At 46.3% G+C, this 15,084-nt stretch overlaps 1 protein-coding gene across 1 annotated transcript in view; it reads right to left on the bottom strand.

The window, feature by feature from the left end:
- Positions 1 to 1,235: 1,235 nt before the first annotated feature.
- UQCRQ (ubiquinol-cytochrome c reductase complex III subunit VII) overlaps positions 1,236 to 15,084 on the bottom strand; it is a 65,824-nt gene continuing 51,975 nt past the window's right edge. Inside the window, exon 3 of the mRNA XM_085618065.1 lies at positions 1,236 to 1,445. Coding sequence (XP_085474191.1) covers positions 1,351 to 1,445 — 95 coding nt within the window. The 3' untranslated portion in view covers positions 1,236 to 1,350. The remainder of the gene's footprint in view (positions 1,446 to 15,084) is intronic.

Genomic DNA, 15,084 nt, shown 5'->3' with positions numbered 1-15,084 from the left:
AGAATTCCAACTTGAAATTCTACACCCCTTTTAGCTTCGTTATCAAACTTTAGAATGTTTCTTTTTTCAGTGAGCCCTGGATAGGAATCCTGCAAGTTGACCAATGCTAAAACAGAACCAGAAGATAAGATGGTGCGGTTTGTGCTGCTCTGACATTACTGGAAAGTTCACCTTCACCAAGCAGTCGTTTAGGAATGGGTCGCCACTTGGTTAATAGTCTTGCAATTTGACTCTAAACAGAGACACAAGGTCTGCTAACTGTCCAACTACCTCAAAGAAGAGAAACAAACAGGTCCTCTTATGGCGATCGATACCAGAAAATAACCCCCGTTTCGAAAGAAGTGGGTAACATCCAGCAAAGCGGACATTTAATGTCATTGTACACATTTGGTGCCTTGAGCTCTAGCATGAGGTAATGCACCAACGTTTTTTGTGTTAAGTATACAGTACTTTACAGGCAGTTTAGAGATCACCAGAGAAATAAATGAGAAGATGTTTACCAATGTCACTGTCCGCGCTGAGACATTCAAACCTGGTTCCTTTGGCAGGGCTGGAACAGTTGTCAGGGGTTTCATTCGCTGGTAGTCTGCAGTCTTCGATACTTAATATGTATAGCTTTGAGCTTGCGCCAACAAGCAGATGTTGATGGCAAATTTCGATTTACCAGAGGACGGGCTGGCACATAACCATAAAGTGATACACAATTAACAGCCATTTTCTAAAGAACCAAATTAAACGGACCAGAGTATGTCTGTAATATTGACAACTTGTCCAAGTTAAGACGGTTCCTTGGGACATTCACTGGGCAATAGCCTGATTGGCTGGCTTGGGTAGACCAGGTCACTGTGAACTATTAGCACCATTTCCAGCCAAGCACTCTGGTGATAACCAACTGTAAGAGTTCTTACAGCGGATGCTTGAAGGAAATGATGCCCAAGTCATGCACCAAAAGTACATAAATGTGTCCCCACTCTGGAGGAGAGGGTAGTTTGATTTCTCCAGAATCCTGCATTTCTATCTTGACAAACTCTACCGGAAAACTGATCACATCCACACACCAATCAACATGATGTAACACGTTCCACTTTCATATGTCTGATCCCTACTGGTAGCCTTTGCTGTACAGTCCGAGCCAAATATTTCATTAAGTGCCAGTATTTATGAAGAAGAAAATTTGTCAATAAATTACTGGTATTTACGATATATAGCCAGCTAGACAAATTCACAGGAATCTGTAAGATGTGACTGCTCGCTTTATTGAATACACCTCTTCAAAGAGACAAAATAAATACATGGAAAAGACAACTGTAAGATGCTGGACTTCAGCTCGGCTGCATTTAGTCGTCTTTCTTACTCGTCTTTTTCATACAGGGACAGGTCCTTCCTCCTACTTTTTGCGTATTCCTGCGACCCCCAGGAGTAGACGAGGTACATCAGGACAAAAGCTGAGAAAAACGGTACAAGACATGAGTTAATTGACTAGCAATACGACGCCAGGTCAAAATCAACGGTTGACAGCATAGTGTGTGTCAGTTTTAAAAATACTGAGTGTCTCACGTGAGCAAAATCACAAACGCCTGATGGCCCAGAAACTAAAATGCGAGCTTCTACCTTAACATTTTTGAACACATCAGCCTATTACAAGATTAGTCCAAGGGTAATTATCATAAGAATATATAATGACCTGTATTTTAGGCTAAAGCTTTATACATCTTGCAGAAAATGCTACAGAAGAAACCTTCTAGCTTGCAGTATGTACTTAAGGACAGCTTGGGAGTGGTTGATTGCCCAGAGAGGAAACACAGCTAATAGAGGTCACAATCCACTGGAAAACACCTTTAAACGGAACAGTGCTTCATTCGAAGACAGTTCATGTCCTCACAATATTTTCTCACGAATGGCAACTGAGCTGTTCTCTAGTGAGAAACTGCCACGGGTATAAAACAGGTTTTCGTTGCATGTCACATAAACAAAGGGATCCACCCACGAGTACAAGAGATCACTCGATTACTCAATGTGTATCCCACGGTCGTGGAGAATACACATTATTTGTTTAAATACCCCTCACACACCAAAAGGGCCCTTGGTGTCATGCTTCATCATAGGGGTCTTCCTGCCCCTCTACGGGACAGGGCGTGCTACGACCTACGAATACGCGGGAGCACTGTTGTTAATGAGACAGCTATGTGTGATGCGGGGGTGTGAGAGGAAGGGTCAGGAGTGAATAAAGAGTGAGTTAAAAAATACCTGGCTCTCAGGTCTAGGAAAATTTATTCTGCCGGTCGAGCTGGTATTATTAAAAGGTGGGGCCGACCGGGGTGGTTGATCTGGCGGGACACTGATCCCTGGAGTCGTGGCCTATTTGGCACGCCCACCACTCGGTTTACGAGCTCATGAGGTTACTTATCTTCTGCTAGCAAGTTAATAGGACTATGTAAGACCTATTAAGGCATTTATTCCGTGGAGGTTATTTACTTCCTTTTACATATCATTTAATTTTTTCATCTTTTTTATAAACACAACACAGTTAGTGACAGGAAGGGATCCTTAAGGTCCTGACGAAGAAGCTTGGGGAAGCTTCGAAACATGTCGACACCACTGGGAGTTATAGCTCATTGAGGCTTATACCCTCCTCACCCCACCTTTTAATAATACCAGCTCGACCGGCAGAATAAATTTTCCTAGACCTGAGAGCCAGGTATTTTTTAACTCACTCTTTATTCACTCCTGACCCTTCCTCTCACACCCCCGCATCACACATAGCTGTCTCATTAACAACAGTGCTCCCGCGTATTCGTAGGTCGTAGCACGCCCTGTCCCGTAGAGGGGCAGGAAGACCCCTATGATGAAGCATGACACCAAGGGCCCTTTTGGTGTGTGAGGGGTATTTAAACAAATAATGTGTATTCTCCACGACCGTGGGATACACATTGAGTAATCGAGTGATCTCTTGTACTCGTGGGTGGATCCCTTTGTTTATGTACTATTGACCGGGAGGAAGTATCCACCTCCACCACTCGCTGAGTGGTACCTCTCTACTCCCCTCTTTGTTTTCCTTTATTTCGTTGCATGTCAACTGCTAATTAGCTTTTTATGTACAATAGGAAAATACAAATCATCGAAGACATTATGGAGCGGATGCATCATCCACCTCAATTTAGTAGTTATTACATGCTAAGTGGTGTTCATGTTATTTTATGGGCGCGGTGTTCTCCACCCCCATAGAAGAGTTCTCTGCTGTCCTAGCTTGAAAGATGAACCCACGTCACATTTAGATTATTGTCCTTTGGAGTTTAAAATGGCACTGTTAACAACTCTGTACAATCGATCAGATGAGACGTGTGGAATTTTATGAAACATCAAATGGTCCAGGGGGCTAGATGCTTCAGAAATCTAGTTTATGGCTAATCAGCGAGGTTGCAAATTATATCAGCATTGTCATTAAATCACATCTTTTATAGGACCGCTCCTATATTAAAGGTAGGCCTGGATTCTACCTAGGCTCGGATTATGCCACTTCTTGGATTATATCCGACACTAAACATAAAACGGTTATGTTTATGCCAACACTTTTGTTTATTTACACTTTCTTTGAAGAGGTCATGTTTATGTATTGGTTCCATTTGATGCATCTTTATGAGCACAGTAGGACAATGAATACATCCGCACATTCACCATGCTTCGAGCTCTAATTGCAGCCGAGATCTGGATACGTCAGTGCTCCAATTATGACCCTACTAAAACATAAGCATCACCATCTGAACATCAATGACTCGACAGTTACATTTTACAACTAGATGAACTCTGCAATGTCTTGTCAGAGCCAAAATGTTATGTGCCACATTCACTTGCTCAGTACATATTTTGGATGAGCAGATATACACGTAGGTTCGCTCAGGTAAAATTGGAATGCACAAAGATTTCTAGGATTACGCTTACTAACTGTGACTCCGGCAGGTTTTACTCTTGATTTTTTTTTATTCCTAACAATCATAAATGTGAGGTCAGACCTGCATGTGACTCCTCGCCATGAATGAGGATCATGGGACAACTTCCCAGCCTCGTTGCTCAGTAAAATACATGAAGAGCAGCAGCTGTGCTTGGACATGGTAAGGGCTGGAGGTTCTACTGCAGCACATCACCTGCACATCTAAACTAAGCTTACCCCATGTCCCACCTCACCTCCACCACTCGGCAGAGACTCAGTACCCTCATTCTATGTGGAGTGTGCACTACCCCATAGCAGTAGCAAGAATCTTATGAAGCATCACAGGCACTTTTCTGTTAGTTGCCAAATTAGAGCCAGAATCCAAGTGTAAATAGAGTGAGAAGTTCATTACTTAGGGGGCAACAGAAAAGCACTTCATCGTCATGGTACCCATATACATAGTAAGACAGAAAAGAAGGGCCAGTGAGGTGAAGCAGAAACTTCACATTGAGGAAGAGGCGCCGGTGGGCCAAGTACTCTTGGAAAGAGAACGTGGGAGCCCTACAGCTGCCTGAGCGCACCACCATCCACACAGAGGGAGGCCTTGTAATCTCACCAGAGTACAACATGAAACTAGTTACACAGAAATAATCCCAGCATGAGACTAAATGCAAAGCTGGAGACTAAACAGAATATAATGTCAACTGCCAAAGCCCAACAAAATCCACAAAAGCTGCGGCCGGGGGTTCTCGTACAGCACACAATGCTGGTCTTCACAAGGGGGAGGAATCAAAGCATGATAGTAAAGACAGCTGAAAATTGAACAGGGTCCGATGACAGCTCTCAGAACTCCTAATCAGCTAATCAGTCATAAAAAACGGTGAAGTTGGAGGTCACCGAGCAACAACATGAAACTCATCATAGTAATTGCAGCACTAGAGCAAAACAGAGCTGGAAACCGAGCGTAGTCTCTTGTCAACACCAACAGCCAGCTAAGCGACGGAATGCATGGGAATCTCGGAGAGCATAGAGCTCATTTCATGGGATTTACACTAAGAAAAAAAGACTGGATGGGATCAGCTGTTGCGTTGCATCAGCGTCCATGGAAAGTTTTGTCATGGATCTCAGACAGCACACAAAACAACAAATGCATCTATGAGAGCGCAACAACACACGGCCTGAGCAGCTGAGGGATCTCAGAATATAAGGGCATGGAACAATGCACCACACAAGTTGCAGCCGGAAACTGGAGGGGCCCCCCCAACATATAAACTTTTGAGAGTGAAATATTTATTTTTAACATTTATAGAGCGCACTGCAACCCTGCGGGCATCCTGGCGCTGAGACAAAGAGACAGAGCTGATGTAAAGGGTTACATGGCTAGATCAAAGGATCATACTTTGGGGGAGAGCCACGTCTTGACTCTCTTACGAAACAGCATTAGGTTCTGTATACTCCTAATTTCCAGAGAAAGACGGTTCCAAAGGCGGGCAAGCAGCTACGCCAAAAGCTCTTCCCCCCCCCAGGGTTACTTTCTTTATCCTAGGAATCTTAGCAAGACTAGTAGAGGATGAGCGAAGGTTGCGTATATGTTCATACCATTTAAATCTGTCCTGGACTAATTTAGGCCCTTGTCCATGAAGTGCCTTGAACACAATACATAAGGATTTGAACAGAATCCTTTGAGTCACTGGAAGCCAGTGCAGCTCTGCCAACGCTCTTTGCGGCGTGCTCGAGTCAGAGCAAGCTTTGCTGCTGCCGCCTGGATACTCTGGAGTCTAGTAATCAGATAACCTGGGGACTCTAAGAGCAGGGCATTACAGTAGTCCAGGCGGCTCAGTATAATGCTCCTTACCACCGTAGCTCTTGCCTGAACTGGCAAGAATGGTAGCACTTTCCGGAGTCCTCGGATAAGAGTAGAACAACCTCCTACCAATTTATTAACATGGGACTCCAGAGTCAACTTTTCATTAAAACTGACCCAGAGATTGCGTACTGTGCTCACTGGTGTCAGAGGGCCATCTGAGGTTATTGGCCAAAAATCATCTGGTAATCCTCGAGGGATCCCACCCACCTTACAGTGTAGAATCTCTGTTTTCTCGCTATTGAATTGAAGTGAATTGTCCCTCAGCCATTTCACCATTTCAAACATACATGCGTGAAAACTTTTCTGGGAGTCCGTGTGGTCGCCGTCCAGAGACACCATAAGCTGGGTGTCATCGGCATAGTTGACCACACTGATGTTATGCATTTTTACAATCTCCAGCAGTGGGCGCATATATGCATTGAACAGAATGGGGCTGATTGAGGACCCCTGAGGTACCCCATGTTCATTTTTTACAAACTCCGATTGATACGGTGGAAGTGCTACTGCTTGCCATCTATCAGATAGGTAAGAGTGCATCCATCTCAATGCCACACCTTTCATTCCCAGGGTTTCCAGCCTCGAGAGACGCTTGACCCCGTCTTCTCATCCAGCAAGCACATCTCCTTCAGCCACTCCACCGGACTCCACTGGACTGACCACAGCTGCGTCCACTTCAGCTTCAGAAGAACCACGAACCACCACCATCCGCAACAGGCTCCTCGCCGGAGCAAGATCACCGCCGAGCAGCTCACCGCCTCCCTCAGCCAGAACCCTCCCACCAGCACAACAGACCCCAACGAAGCAGCCAGCAACCTCACCAAGTGGCTGACCGCCTGCGCCGATGACCTCGCACCACTAAAGAACCCTCCCAGCAGACCCGGTAGCAAGAAAACCCCCTGGTTCACCGACGAACTCAAGGACTCCAAGAAGAACTGCCGCACCCTCGAGAAAGCCTGGCGGCTCGACCAGACCACAGACAACAGGACCGCCCTCAAGCACGCCACCCGCAAGCACAATCAGCTGATCCGCGCCACCAAGAAGACAGCACTCAAAGAACGACTGGACAACAACGCCCACGACAGCAAGGAACTCTTCAGCATCGTCAAAGAGTTCTCCAACCCCAGCGCCGGAAACAACGACATCACCCCCTCGCAAGACCTCTGCAACTCACTCGCCTCGTTCTTCCACCGCAAGATTGCCGCCGACATACATAACAGCTTCGACGCACAGACCACGCACCCTACCACCGAACCAACGCACGCCACCACCACCCTCGGCAACTGGACCCCGATCAGCACCGAAGGCACCACCCACACGATGAACACCATCCACTCCGGATCCCCCACCGACCCCTGCCCCCACCACGTCTTCAACAAGGCCGACGCCATCATCGCACCCCATCTCCGGGACATCATCAACACCTCCTTCCACACCGCCACCTTCCCGGAGAGCTGGAAGCACGCCGAGCTTAGCGCCCTCCATAAGAAACCAACGGCGGACCCCACTGACCTCAAGAACTACCGTCCCATCTCGCTCCTTCCTTTTCCTGCCAAAGTCATCGAGAAGACCGTCAACAAACAGCTGGCCGCCTTCCTCGAGACGAACGGATCCCTCGACCCCTCGCAGTCCGGGTTTCGGGCCAACCACAGCACCGAGACCGCCCTGATCGCAGCCACCGAAGACATCAGATCCCTGATCGACAATGGGGAAACAGCGGCCCTCATCCTCCTGGACCTCTCTGCTGCGTTCAACACTGTCTGCCACCGCACCCTAGTGCAGCGCCTCAGCAACATCGGAATCCAAGAGAAGGCACTGGAGTGGATCATCTTGTTCCTCTCCGGAAGAACCCAGAGAGTCCGCCTCCCCCGTTCAGATCCCAGGCCACCGAAGTCATTTGCGGCGTACCACAAGGATCATCACTCAGCCCAACCCTCTTCAACGTCTACATGAGCCCCCTTGCAGCCATCGCACGCCAACACAACCTCAACATCATCTCCTACGCCGACGACACCCAACTGATCCTCTCCCTCACCAACGACCCCGCCACCGCCAGTGCCAGGCTACACGAAGGGATGAAAGACGTCGCCGAGTGGATGAAGAACAGCCGCCTGAAACTGAACTCAGACAAGACGGAAGTCCTCATCCTGGGATCATCCCCCTCCGCCTGGGACGATTCCTGGTGGCCCCCTGCCCTGGGCACCACTCCCAAACCAACGGACCACGCGCGCAACCTGGGCTTCATCCTGGACTCCTCCCTCTCGATGACCAGACAAGTCAACGCCGTCTCCTCATCATGCTTCAACACCCTGCGCATGCTCCGCAAGATCTTCAGATGGATCCCCACAGAAACCAGGAAGACCGTTTCCCAGGCACTCGTCACCAGCCGACTGGACTACGGGAACACCCTCTACGCCGGAACCAAAGCCAAACTTCAAAAAAGACTCCAACGCATCCAGAACGCCTCCGCACGACTCATCCTGGACATCCCCCGACAAAGCCACATCACCGGACACCTGAGAGACCTGCACTGCCTCCCCGTCAGCAAGAGAATCACGTTCAGACTCCTCACCCACACACACAAGGCTCTCCACGACCTGGGCCCCAAGTACCTCAACGACCGCATGACCTTCTACACGCCCACCCGCCAGCTACGATCGACCAGCCACGCCCTCGCCACCGTACCACGCATCCGCAGAGCCACCGCCGGAGGAAGATCCTTCTCCTACCTGGCAGCCAAGACTTGGAACTCCCTCCCCATCCACCTTCGGCTAACCCAAGACCATCTCTCCTTCAGGAAGCAGCTCAAGACCTGGCTGTTCGAGCAGTAACGTACCCCTCTCCCCCCAGCACCTTGAGACCCTTCCGGGTGAGTAGCGCGCTATACAAATGTCGTGATTGATTGATTGATTGAGCATGATTGACTGTATTGAATGCGGCGGACAGGTCTAGCAGTATTAAGGTTGCCGATTGTCCCCTGTCCACCCGCATTCAGGAGATTATCTAAGGCTGTCTACGTTCCATGACCAGGCCTGAAACCAAATTGCTCATCTTCCAGTTTATGGTTTGTCTCCAGAAAGAGGGACAGTGCCCTACTTACCAAACATTCCAAGATCTTAACTGGATATGGTAAGAGGGAGATTGGCCTATAGTTCTTTTGGCAACCTGGGTCCAGTGTGGGTTTTTTCAGGAGCGGAGTAATGATAGCCTACTTCCAGCTGGGTGGCACCTCTCAGCAATTGAGGGACTGGCAGCACAGCTGACGTAGGACAGGAAAGATCTCTGTTCCGAGTTCTTTCACTATCTTATGAGGAATAGGATCCAAGGGTGATCCTGAGGAAATTCCTAGGGCCACTCGTGAAAACTCCTCTTCCGAGGGCATCTGAAATACATCCAAGGTAGGCTTGGAGATAGCTGGGTTAAAATTGTTATCCCGGTTAAGATTACTCTTAGATGTTTCCCCCTTTTCCTGGTCTGAGGGACCTGATAGGGTATCAAAAAAACTACCTGAACGAGTCAGGTAGACAGGAACCTAACCGGGAGAAACAGAAGGTGTAGGAAACAATTTGATCCTTAAAGACACCGTTATCAGAAAGAAAGGGAAGTATTATCTCTTTCTATAGTCCCCTCACTCACCAGGGTTTCCCCACGGTGACATGCTTCATCATAGGGGTCCTCCCAGTCCTCTACGGACTGAGGCGTGCTACGACTTGTGGTGTTACGTAGGAGCACTAGAAATTTTGTAAACTATGTGTAGTGCAAGTGAAGTAGTGGTGGAGTGGGAAAATTAAAATAATCAGCTAGTGGGCTACAAAATAAACTTTATTGGTGCTCTAAGCTGAAAAAATTAAAAACGGGGTAATATGACAAGGGACCCTAACTATAATGGAAAGGTGTGCCTAGCATATCTTGAAGTCAACTAGTTTCGAGCTCCCCAGCTCTTCGTCAGGACTACACTGGGACCAGCCCAGTGTCGAGAAACTTGCCACTCCTAGTCAACCTTAATAGGGTGAAATAAGTGTGATGCCACAATAGTAAGGCATGCGTTTTTAAAAAAATATACATACGTAATGTACGTTAGCACACTGATCTGTAAAGTACAAAATCACAGTTAATTGCGAGGAAAAAAAAAAAAATATATATATGCATAGTGTAATACGTAATTGTCGCTAAAGTTGTGAGCACACTACACACAGGTGGATGCACACTTCCATGACTGACGTGCCGCTAAGTGAAAGACAGAAGAGATGCAATTATTCACTCCATGCCGGCGTGGTGATGGAAAGGTGTGCTGAAATTAAATAAATTATTAGGTCTGACTACATACACACAATAACATACAACATAAAACATGTAACATACTTAAGAAAAAGCAACACTGTGCCTCATGGTCACTGGAGGGGATGCGGAGATCTCGTACATCTAATGGAGGATAGGTATCGAGATCGTTAGGGAAAGAGGCGTGTTCCGTAATGACTGATCGCCCAGCATGGTGTGAGGGAGAAGGAGAAGGGTCTCCTCGCTTCGTCCGGGAGTTGAGAATGGCAGCACTTACTTGTACGTTGAACCCCGCATGCTTCTGACACCTACTGGAAGCCAAACCTCTCGGCCGCCAGCACATAAAAACATTGCGGCTACGAGGACACGCCAGAATGCGGTCCGAGAGGTACGTATGTAGTCAGACCTAATAATTTATTTAATTTCAGCACACCTTTCCATCACCACGCCGGCATGGATTGAATAATTGCATCTCTTCTGTCTTTCACTTAGCGGCACGTCAGTCATGGAAGTGTGCATCCACCTGTGTGTAGTGTGCTCACAACTTTAGCGACAATTACGTATTACACTATGCATATATATATATTTTTTTTTTTCCTCGCAATTAACTGTGATTTTGTACTTTACAGATCAGTGTGCTAACGTAACTATGATGAAGCATGTCACCGTGGGGAAACCCTGGTGAGTGAGGGGACTATAGAAAGAGATAATACTTCCCTTTCTTTCTGATAACGGTGTCTTTAAGGATCAAATTGTTTCCTACACCTTCTGTTTCTCCCGGTTAGGTTCCTGTCTACCTGACTCGTTCAGGTAGTTTTTTTGATAGATATATTTGTGGAGGGTGAACCTAACTTTTACCTCTACTTTCCCCTTATTTCTGGATAAAGGACCTGATAGGGTCACATCTTTCAGGCCTTCCACGATCTTAGTAGTTTTTTCTTGGTTGGAGAGCACAGCTCCTGGGTGGGTTGGATTTTACTGTTTATACAGTCAGGATGGGTCAAGTCTCTAACTATCCTGCAGATGTCCCTAGATTTATTGGAAGATTTGAGAATAGTGGAGGCGAAGTATTCTGCTTTAGCGGTTGCTATTTCACTTTTGTATTTTATTAAAGTAATCCTCCAGCTAGCTTTATCGTTTTACGCGTAATCCTTTCTCCACTGTCTTTCTGCCATTTTACAGACCAGCTCAAGATCCCTTAATGTCTCCGTGTACCATGGAGCTGAGGGTCTGCCTCTTTTCCTAATCTCTTTTAAAGGGGCAACCTGGTCTATCGTCCTGGTTAAGTACTCGCTCGTGCTGTGAGAGTAACAAGAGTATTCAAAGTTGTAGTCTCAGAGCTCCATAAGATTCACATAAAGGAGCTTGGGGCTCTCACAGAGCACATTAACTCATCATAGTGGCGTAATCCTAGCTTGAGAGCAAAGACAGCCCTCGAGGCTAGTAAGAGAAATTAGGCAGCCACAAAAAGTACAGATAGGGAAGCTTAAGCATTATGCAGTGTAAATAGTCATTGAAAGGAGGTCGCCATACTGAGACCAAAGGGCGAGTTGAAGCAATAAATACATTGATTTGCTTGGGGCACAACGTTTACATAAATTCCAGCCTGTGAAACTTAAAGGGGCTAGAGAACACCCAATAATGCAGGATCACAATCAGCTCAGCAACACTGACACAATGGGAGGCTTGGGGATTTCAGTTTCCATCATAAAACGAATCAGATGGAGTAAATATCGCTTCAGAGCAAAACAAAAAAATAACAAGCATTGGCAAAGCCATAGGTCTCGGCAGAGCCCGAGCTATTAGCCTTGTCAATGTGAATGTCTTTTAGCCATGTTGTCTAGCAGCACATGGCTGCAAGTTACTGAAAGCCCAGAATCACAGGATGTTAAGCAGAGCCGTTTCGAGGTACATGTATATGTGCATAAGGGAGACGACCTGAAAACGCAAGTACTCCTATGGAGTGCTTGCAAACAAAGAAAAAAATAGCTGCGCAAACTAGGAGCAGTGTAAGGAGACATGTACTTGGTCCATGCGCAACGGGAGGGCCAAACACAAGAAGTGGGCATGACGCCCGAATGCCATAGAAAAGGAGGGCAACAAAGAATGATCCGCAATGGATAGCAAAATGTATGAAACGTAAACAAACAAGTTGATGTGTGGGAGTGTGTGGGAGAGTGTGTGTGTGTGTTGGAGTGTGTGTGGGAGTGTGTGTGTGTGTGTGTGTGTGTGTGTGGGGGGGGGGGGGAAGTGTGTGTGTGTGTGTATATATATATATATATATATATATATATATATATATATATATATATATATATATATATATATATATATATATATATATATATGTGTGTATCTCAAGAGAAACACTCAACGATAGTTCAAGCTGAGGTCCCGAGGCTTATTACAGAACATTTCTTGCAGTCAAGAGCCGCTTGTTATGACTTTTGCATCATGACCCCTGTGGATTAATTTTATTATCTACACTGATGAATCCTTTTGTGACATTTTAATGCTTCTTTGAGGCCTGTGACTAATGCTAGTGTAACCTGCCTGTTCCTGAAGGTGAAACCTACTAGGCTTAGGCAGGTTACATCAGTATCACAGTGTGCGGATGCATACTGAGCGGTAGCACAGCTGTATGAGACTATAAGATCTATCTTGCTCTTAGGACTGCAGCCTGAAATTATAGGATCTATGTTGGGATCATAACTACTGGGGAGTAGAATATAAGTGTGAAGAAAGACAACATTTGAGTTTTGAAAAGTATTGGAATGAGAGAATTGCATATCAAGATTTTGAACCACCTCCATGGGAATGGTTTTGAAAAGTACACTGTTTTGTCACATTTTCTTGGATGACGACAGAAGCAACCCGAACTCCCAGAAACAAGTTGCCCTATACCACAGCTATTCTTTTGGGGATGCTTCAGGCCGTCTCTGTAAAGTTTGGAAGCGCCCGGGTCTCCTCTCTGAAAAAGCATTGGCAAAGTCAATCGGTCATGCCTTTATAATGCAATTGCCAAACTGCTAGATTTGGCAAAGCATTGTGTAAAAAAAAAAAAACATTTTAAAATACTGGAGTAAAAACAAAGACATTCTTATATCTCAATTCTGAACAGAGTTTAAAAAGAATAAGGGAGGGCCAGAATGTAAGGGGAAACACTTTCCAATGCCTAGCTTACTTTCCACAGGATTCCGCCGTTTGCTCCTCTACATAGGAAACAAATTCATGGTCCTCCAGGAGAAACATACTGCTAAGTATACATTCTGACTCTGATGCCCTGAGTAAATGCAGCAGATGTCCACCCCACCCCCCCACACCCCAGCAACATGGGAAGCGTATGTACCAATGTTTGCACTTTCATGCAGTGTGTGAAATGCAGGAGATAAAACAAAAACAACAATTGAAGGGCGCTTTTCAGCCATAACCCTGTAAAAATATGCCGCTTACTGTGCTTTTACAGACAAGCTGGGAGAAAGGATGGAGGGGGGGGGGGGGGGGGGGGAGGGGACGGGGGGGGGGGGGGGAGATATCCTTAAGGATGCTATTGGGTTGTTCTGTTTTTATGTATGCTTACCAATTTGAGCATCTGCTTAAACAGATAACGAGTCATTCAGACTTGAGGTGCCAGACCAGAAATACCAAAAGTAGGTTTAGGGGTGAAACAGCACAAGGGGAAGAGAGTTAGAAATCACATGCAATCTCATGGAGTGCTGAATGAAAAATAAAAATGTAGTTCCTTCAATGCAGCAGTGGAAGTGGAAGGATAAAAATGAGCCAATCATAAGGATCTTTACGAGGCAATGCTCCAGGGAAGGGAAAAACACAAGACGAGGAAGGCAAAAAATGGAATAAGAAGCCAGCTTGCACTGTCCGGTAGGCTCCACCTAAAGAACATGAAGATTTGAGTGATGGGATTATAGGCAGGAATACTTGTACCTAGGCATTACTTTGATGTAGTAGCATGCCCAAAGTTTTAATTATTAAAAGAAAGCACACGTATAATAGAGTCCAACCTGTAGCGTTCTTAAATGGCATAGCACCCAAACAACAGGATGCCTACTCATGGGAATTCTCGGGCCTCTCTAACTCCTAGCGACCAATTGACAGATCACTGGTTACCACTAGGCGTAGCCCACTGGATGACTAGCAAACCAATGCACATGGTATGTTCCAAAATAAGGATTTTTCTATTGCAGGGTCCTGTAACTCAAAATCTACCAGTCATAAGAGTTTTTCCAGCAGCAGGGAATCCAACGGGAGTCATGGTGGCACTGGTGGCAACTAGACACTGCTACAAACAGAGAAAGGTGACTGAAAATGGTAACTGCTAATATTTCCAAAACAATAAGGGCTAGGATGATTGTTTAATTGATTCTGGGTGAACCTCTTCTAGTCACTGAGACTTGAGGACCCAGATGAACGATAAAGCAAGTAGGTTTAGGCACCTCACATAGAGGGTCAAAGCAGATGCACCCTTTTCAACTTGTGATGCAGCAGCTCTACGAACAGTGTGTGTCTTGCTCATCTTGCTGAGCTGAGCTGGAACGAACCTTGTTGCTACTAAACACTCCACTTGGAGGTGTCCTACCACACAGGACCTTCCAATTAGATAGGCTTGAGCTCCCTTTCCTTGCATATAGTGAAATTCTTCTGAAAGAGGCAGTCCAGCTCATCTTGTATGCAGGCTGGTTTTTCTTCTTTCTGCAGGTCAAGCAACAATGTGACTCTAAAGGCTTTCACAGTGTTAGGCCTTGTTTGGAGGGGGAGAGAGGGAACGAAGCTGGGTTAAGCTCTTTTATCTTCTATGCTTCTGACCCGATTTGGTACACAGGACCCTGTCAGTAGCAAGTCAAGTGTTTAACAATGTACTGGTGGAGGATGAGGAGCACCCTTCTGGCCAGGCATGGCTAATTAGGGGAAGCTGAACTTTTCAAAAGTAAGACGTCTCCAAAGACTGAGTCAAGGTAGCTCATGTGAACGAGGAATGGCTCTGACTCGGACTGGTGAG

Source organism: Triturus cristatus, chromosome 7 (genome assembly GCF_964204655.1).
Source record: "Triturus cristatus chromosome 7, aTriCri1.1, whole genome shotgun sequence".
In the NCBI taxonomy this organism is placed as follows: domain Eukaryota; kingdom Metazoa; phylum Chordata; class Amphibia; order Caudata; family Salamandridae; genus Triturus; species Triturus cristatus.
Note: the sequence above shows the minus strand (reverse complement) of the source record. Positions and strands in the feature narration are given on the sequence as shown.